At 45.7% G+C, this 7,940-nt stretch overlaps 1 protein-coding gene across 3 annotated transcripts in view; it reads right to left on the bottom strand.

Annotated features, from left to right (window-relative positions):
* Positions 1–376: 376 nt before the first annotated feature.
* tmem108 (transmembrane protein 108) overlaps positions 377–7,940 on the bottom strand; it is a 246,489-nt gene continuing 238,925 nt past the window's right edge. For all 3 annotated transcript variants that reach the window (XM_041184566.1, XM_041184568.1, XM_041184567.1), the window contains one exon: positions 377–689. In XM_041184566.1, coding sequence (XP_041040500.1) covers positions 546–689 — 144 coding nt within the window. In that variant the 3' untranslated portion in view covers positions 377–545. The remainder of the gene's footprint in view (positions 690–7,940) is intronic.

Here is a 7,940-nt window from a genome sequence, read left to right as displayed (position 1 = left end):
TGATGCTGGGGAACTCCAGAGGAGGCCAAGATCATCCACTCGGCACCTCTGGCTGAAGAGTGTGACAAATGCCTCAGCCTCATCTTTTGTACTGATGTGCTGGGCTCTCCCATGATTGAGGATGGGGATATTTGTGGAGCCTCCTCCTCCAGTGAATCACTGAAAATGTTTATTTTGTTCAGTAATTTTAACTTCGGGTTACTACAGCTGTGTATAAAAACATTTATTGTTCTGGACTAACGCACCAATTTTAATTTCAGGTTTTCTTAAAATTACAATTAAAATTACAAGTAAACATAAAATATTACATCAGTGAGAAAACATACATGTGAAAACCAGAAAAATCACAAAAAGTAGACCAATAGGCCAGAAGTTGTCTGTTGACAAATGCTTTTATTTGTTAAAACAGTCTTGTAAAGTCTTCTTCACATATAAAAATGATCTGTGAAGTTTTGGAAAATAAGTCAGTTATCTGAGTCAGCTTGCTCTCGTAAGATTAACATTGAGGTACTTTATACAGCTACCATTGGTAAACATAGATTTACTCAGGTTTTTTTTTTCATATGACTACAACTCAGAAAATCTGTGTTCGCTGAGAAGACTGTTTCTTGGCAAAAAGGATTGACAAGAACCATTCCAGTGTCTACATAATTGCCATTCAGAGGGGATTGAGGTTCAGATAGATGGTCCTGAAAAATAAGAACAAGGATTTCCCTATGCGTTATTCCAAACTATGCCAGCCTTTAAATATTGTAATACTTGGTTGTCTGCATAACAACTTTCCCCATTCTACACAGACAAGAATTATATTTCTGATAAATTCCATGACCTCCTCAATAATTCATACAATTACATTTTATAAAGTTTGGAAATGGGCCATTTAGCCCAACCAGTCCATGCTGGTGTTAATGCTGCACTTGAATCCCCTTCCATCCTTCTTCATCTAACTTAATCAGCATAAACCACTATTCCCCAGTCCTTTATAGCCTCTCCTTAAACACTACTCACCTCAACAACTTCCTGGGCAGAATTTTTTGTCCCGCGGGCAGGTGTGTGCCCAACCAAAACAAGAGTAAAATTGTGCACGATGATGTTGGCAGAGCATCCCAACATCATCACACGCTCCTGCGAACTTTCAGTTGGGGGCGTGCGCGGGTGCCGGAGCGGCACCCATCATTAATTAACAGGCCACTCCAGACCCTTAACAATTCAATTGTCTGAGATTTTTCATTGCCCATGCAATTTTTTGCTCAACGCACAGGTAAAACAGGCAGGCAGCCAGCCAAAACCTCAAACCTCATCCAAGGGCAGGATTAAAATGGTCAGTTTGCAGCTAGTTGCTTATTGGTACTTGGCAGCTTCATCTCTATTCAGGGCTTGATTCTTAGCATTTCCAAGCTTCAGTTCAGGACTAATTGGTGTCTGCCAGGCCCCCAGAGGATTCAGGCCATGTAGACCCTTCCAGGTATCAGACAGCCTTCCTTTACTCTGGTAATGGGGATTGTGCTCTCTGCTGGAGGTACTTCCTCTGAGGAGGAAGAGAGGGGCAGAAGGGAGAGGAGGCCAGGTGTCCCAATGCAGCTTCCAGGGGAGCGACTTATAGGAGGAGAGGAGCAGGCACAAAGGGCAGAGGGCCAGCAGGAAGTCCAAGGTGGAAGGGGCCACAGAAGATGCCACTATCCTGCTGCCAGGGTTTACAGGTGGCGATGCAGCTACCTCAATATGTCTGAGGTGCAATGCCAAAGGAGGCTCCGCCTCTCAAGGGAGACAGTAACCTCCATCTGTCAGATGATCAACTCTGACTGTGCGGGCGGACACCCCATGCCAGGGGCTCTGAAGGTCACAGTGGCCCTCAACTTCTATGTCTCCAGCTCTTTCCAGGGCTCAGTGGAGGATCTGTGTGGAGTCTCCCAATCAGCTGTCCACAGTTGCATCAAACAGGAGTTCTATTCAGGTGGGTCCTGACCTTTATTCTTCACTGAATGGACAAGGCCAGCCAGGCTGAGTGAACCAGAGGGTTTGTATTGATTGCTGGGTTCCTCCACATCCAGGGTGTAATCAACTGCACACATGTGGCCATCAAGGCACCAGCGGGTCAGCTGGGTGCCTTCGTCAACAGGAAGAGATTCGACTCCATGATAGCGTGTGACCACAGGATGCAGATTTTACAAGCCTGTGCAAAGTACCCTGGCAGCTCCCACAACGCGTACATCCTCAGACTCTCCTAGCTCTTCAGTGTTCCAGCCCGACTGGATGGATGGCTGCCGGGTGACAAGGGCTATCCATTGAAGAGATGGCTCATGACGCCTCTCCACCACCCAAGAACAGAGGTAGAGAAGTGTTACAATATGGGTCATGCCTCCACAAGGGCAGTGGTAGAGAGGACCATGGGTCTTCTCAAGATGCACTTCCGATGCCTAGGCCATTATTTTTACTACCATACCCCCCAGAGCTGGAGTCACTAATAGTGGTTGCATGCTCCGCTTTCCACACTGGCACTGGCAAGGGGGGATCCAAGGGAGGAAGTGGATCTTGACACAGCTGCACAGGCCACAGAGGATGAGTCCAGTAGTGGGTCAGAAGAGGAGCCCGGTGAGGAGAATGCTGAGGGCATGGAGGCTGACCTCGGTAACCTACAGGGTGGCAGGGACACCAGGGACACCTTGATCCAACGCTCTTTCAGCTAGGTTACCAACGATCATCTTCAAGCGCATGCTAGTACCTCCTCCTCCATCCCAGATGTCTGAAAGGACGCTTTCATTTAAACACAAAGAACACTCAGTACCTGTGCAACGTATGTAAAGCATTACATACTGGCGTACCCTTCACCAATAAAATAAAAAGTTGAAGCATATTCAGGCCATGATGACAAAAACAAAATTTATATCATTTTGGCAAATACAGACTATTTACATCAACTTCTCTGATCTTAAGTCCCAGACCAGTATACATTAATTGAACATAAATGAACATAAAATTGCTCATGGCCTGTCCCTCTTGTGCTCATAGTGCCTTTAACCTATGCTTGTGAGAGCTCCATCTAGGTGCTCCCCCCTTGCTGGCACCAGCATTGGAGACAGCCTGCTGACCCTGCTATCCTGTTGGCCTTTGAATCTATGGAATTCATTGCCACAGAAGGCTGTGGAGGCCAGGTCATTAAGTGTACTTAAGACCGAGATAGATAGGTTCTTGATTGGTAAGGGGATCAAAGGTTATGGGGCGCAGGCGGGAGAATGGCGTTGAGAAACTTATCAGCCATGATTGAATGGCAGAGCAGACTCGATGGGCCGAATGGCCTAATTTCTGATCCGCTGTCTTATGACCTTGGCAGTCGTCCTCTGGCCCATGGAGCCTATGCTGGTCAACGCAGTGGTCACGCTCTGCATGGACTCTTCCATCACGGGGGCCATGGCATACATAGATCTCCCACACATCTCACTGGACATCCAGCATCTGCCGCCTAATGGATGACTTCAGAGGCTCATCATCAACCTTTGACTGAGCATGGTCCTGATCTTCAGCAGTCCTCCAACTGCTGGCATGTTGGGCACTCCACCTGCACCTCAGACGAGTGTGAAGTGCCCTCACCAATGTGCGCCGAAATACTAGCCATTGATCTAATGCCCACTGAGGCAGTGATATCTGCGCAGGTGCCTGCTTCAGAGAGCGGGTGTGACGCAGGTAACTAGGATGCCCAGCGGTCCTCTGGTGTCAGGGATGGATTTTTGGGGTCTGCAGATCGGATGCCTGCTGGCAAACCTAAAAGGGAGAACAAGGACATGTCATTAGTTAAAGTCATCACACTCTCACTGCGATGAGACAATGGAGATCTGCATCACAGTGCCATTGACTTTCAATGATCAAAGGGGTCTCCAGGTTTGAGGCTCACTTCAGTGAGGGGACTACACTAGAATGGTTGCACAATCCGCATGCCTCACCTCTGTGCGCTGCACTCTTACATTCACCTGGCAAGCTAGCTTCTCCACACCCGGAGACCGTGCCGTCTCTCCAGCTCCAGGGCATCTTGCAGAAGAGCTGCAGCGGGTTGGATAGGCCTCCGACTGTACGTGCTTGGTTATGGCTTGTCTTCTCCTAAAAGGACAGAAGAACATTCATTAGTCCACTCTCTACCTGCAGCGCCATTGCAGCCTAGCCAATCCCAGCTGAGCAGCACCTCGCAGGGCACACGTGAGTTGTGGCCCATGAGCCACAAGGCACTCAGTCCAAGCAGCCAGGGTTAACCCCCTTGGCCAGCCCTGGCGCCATTGGCAGTTGGCACTCAGACCCTAACACCGCTGAGAGCCATGTGGGGGGACGGCCACACTTTTAACAATTCTGCACACTGACCCATGCCAACATGGTATTCACCCTTCCTGAGTGCAGCAGGTCATTGAAGTGCTTCCAGCACTGCACCCAGGTGCGTCGCACCACATCATGGCTGCTCACCTCTTGGTGAGGTGTGGTGGCCTCCTCTTCCGATCTCTGGGGACAAGGATGACCCTGCTGACAGCCATTTCCTCCAGCAGGACCACTAGGCACTCCTCAGAAAAGCAAGTGCCCACTCGACCTGCCCTCCCAATTGGCATTTGTAGCTGCACTTGAGTGCATCGTCAAATCAGCAGCCAGATGTCCTTCCCTGGCAGCCTTTCTGGGCCTGCCTGGGCCTTCTTTATACTGGCTGCAGGGTCGCCATTGGACTCCATGGCAAACATGGCCCCGACCCCGCTCGGCCCTTCCTGGCCAGTGACGAGCCGCTTTTCAAGCTGGCCGGGCCTAAATTGGCCAGCCAGCGTGAAATCACAGTCAGGACCCGATCACAGGCAGCGGTTGGTTTCACAGCCACTCCTGGGCCCACCCACAGCGCACGGCCAACAAGGGCATAATCCAGCCCCCTGTGTTTGGGAGAAATATAGCAAAGTTGCACATTCTCATCATTCTGGATAAAGAAATTTCTTTTGAATTCCTTTTCAAATTTCTTAATGATCAACTTACACTGATGGCCTCTAGTTTTGCTCTTCTGCAACAGGAGGAAATACTTTCTGTGTCTACTCTACTAAAATGCTTCCTACAAAGACATTTAGCCTTCTCATCTCAAAAGAAAAGACCCACCTATTCATATCATCCTGATAGGTAGAACCTCATAAATCTTCTAGCATCCTTGTAAGTTTTTCGTACATTCTCCAGTGCCTCTATATCAGTTTTATAATAAGTTAATGGGATGATCAAATGTGGTTTAACTAAGGTTCAATATAAGTTTAACATAACTTACACACCTTTCAATTCTATCCGTCCATAAACTCTAGTGCTTTGTGTGGCCTTTTGGGCAGAATTTTACAGTCCTCAGCAACAGAGATGCAGGCGCAGGGTGGGGCTGGGTGGGGCAGGGGGGAGATGTTGCAATTCACCTGGACCCTGGTACAGAAGTTTATTCGCTTTGAATTTGGCTACTTTATCTAATATTTCTTCTCATTTTATTTTAAATGTACTTATATAATTTCTAATCTCATCTTCTGATGTATGTGCACCTGATATATCTTCCAGGTAAATACTGAAGAAAAGTAATTCACTAAAGTTTTTGCCATTTCACTGTTGCTGCCTGTGATTTTAATCTGTTGATAATTTACTATTCCTACTATCATCATACTTTCCTTTTTTTTAATCCCTTCCCATTTAATCCTTCATTCCCATGAAGGTGGGAGAAGGTAATGTTTTCACCCATTTGTTAGTCCATTAGTCTAATTATCTTCAAACAATATGTCTCAAAAACAAATGGATGAATTTCAACAAAGATACTCAGATAGGGTTCGGCCAGAAGGACTGATTAGTTTTTGCTGAAGATGTAGATCCAGAAGCACATCTTGGATTTTTTTTAAAGGATCCATTAACATTGGGGGATAAGGTACATTGACGTTTTTTTAGAATGTTGTGGGTTGTTTTATTTAGAATATTGTTGATTGTTTTAGAATGTTGTGGATTAGGCAATCCTGTGGTGGAATTTATCGCAGCTGTTAAAGTGTGAGCAGAGTTTTCAGAGCAGTCGTTGGATGCAGGTTAGCTTGATGATAAGATGGAAAATTCAAATAGTCGTTTGGTATTATAGAACTTGGGTATTATTTAAAAAAAGACATGTCTAGGCTTTTTGTCTTGCACTCATCAGGACACTCGCCAGAATACCAATATAAGGGGGAAAACAACAATTTATAATGTATGTGAAGAGGGTGCTGATTGGTTGGCAAGTGGCATTGCCATGGAGAATGTTGATTGACAATTAACTGGAAAGCACTGTTTGAAATTTAAACCAGGCAGCTTGACCCTGATTGGTCAAGGCATTGCCCTGAGGAATGAGTCAGTGAATGGTTGTCACTTATTTTGTTTAGCTGAAACATGTATATGTTCTACAGGGACCTGTGAATTAATACAGTTAGCTCCCAGTACATGCAAATGCACCACATTATAAGCCCAATGGAAATCTTAAATTGGTTGTCAGCGTAATTCTTGGCACACCATGGATTCTTTAGCAAATGTTGTCCAACTGCAGAATCACATCTAATGTTGGACACTGTGTTTTGAATTTTGCAAGCATGGGCTGGTTGGGTACAGTCTGTACCCTGCCCATTGTGCACAGTGGCTGGGACGTGCTGTTTGATACGATCCATCAGTCTTTGGGACATGCGGCCTACATACTCATTCAGCATCACACTGGCACTGAAATTCATATACCACATTACTCATTTGTGTGATAGGCAGAACACCTTTCTGACTTGATGGCAGCATCCTGTTAGTGGCGAATGCCATTCATGTTGCTATTGCAGAGTAGCAGCGTGAAACAGCTAGCTTCGCCTGTTGCTCAAATTTTTGAGATACCTTGCCCTTCCAGGGTAATCTGAGGTAGACCAGGCACTGAAAGTAACTGCCCGCTCATGAGTTTGTGTCATATACAGCACAAAATGATCTGATCAGGGCAGCCATTATCCTGTAGGATGCCCTTGATGTGCCCTATTTCAGCATCAAGTTTGCACAGTGAGCAAATGGCTTGGGCCCTATTTACAAGATTGCTGAAAAGACCAATCTTATAGCGTGTGGAACTGTAAGAATTCCAACGTGTATATTGACCAGTGAAAGTAGGCTTGCATGATAGAGTAGAAAGTAGACCATGATAGAGAACCTCCTGGCAGATTTCTCAACTAGTACTTCAAGGAAGGGGAGTTCATTTGACTGCTCCATTTCATAGGTGAATTTGAGAGCAGGATGGAGCCTATTAAGGAAATTATTACATGCAGATGCGGATTAAGTATAGCAAATATATCATACACATATTGGAAATATGCAAGTGGTAGGAAGTCAGGTGTCATTCCATTGAAGAAAAGCTTCTCATGGAACCCAACAAAGAAGTTTGTGAGAGCTGGGCCTACAGGGGATCCTATGGCAAAACCATCTATTTGGGCATATATGGTGTAATTAAAACTGAACTCAACTGCGCATGTTGCTGAGTTAATAAGTTGAATAAATACTGATTCACGCAATGATATAGTGCTGCAGTGCAAATATCTATGGCTTCCTGAAGTGGATCATTGGTGAATGGGCTAGCAATGTCAAATGAGCACATGGACACAGCAGTGCTATTGATATGCAAGTCCTGTGTGGCCTTCACAAATGTGAAGGAATCCTTCACTGTGTATGTGGAAAACTTGGTCAAAACTGGTTGTAACAATTCACACAACCATTTGGCCAATTCATTTTGTGCAGAACTGGTCATAGATAAGATAGGGCATTTAAGTATATCGCTTGTGTGTGTTTTGGGCAATCTATAAATGTGTGGATGCAGTAAGAACAAGCCCTGTCATATATAGGTAGCTCATCGCTCTTACACAAGCCCAGCATGCATTTTCTTTGCTTACTTTCGAGTAAGGCTTGTTGAGCGGCATAATGGATATGAATTT

Source organism: Carcharodon carcharias, chromosome 3 (genome assembly GCF_017639515.1).
Source record: "Carcharodon carcharias isolate sCarCar2 chromosome 3, sCarCar2.pri, whole genome shotgun sequence".
Lineage (NCBI taxonomy): Eukaryota > Metazoa > Chordata > Chondrichthyes > Lamniformes > Lamnidae > Carcharodon > Carcharodon carcharias.
The sequence above is the reverse complement of the archived record's forward strand: the minus strand, read 5'-3'. Positions and strand labels throughout refer to the sequence as shown.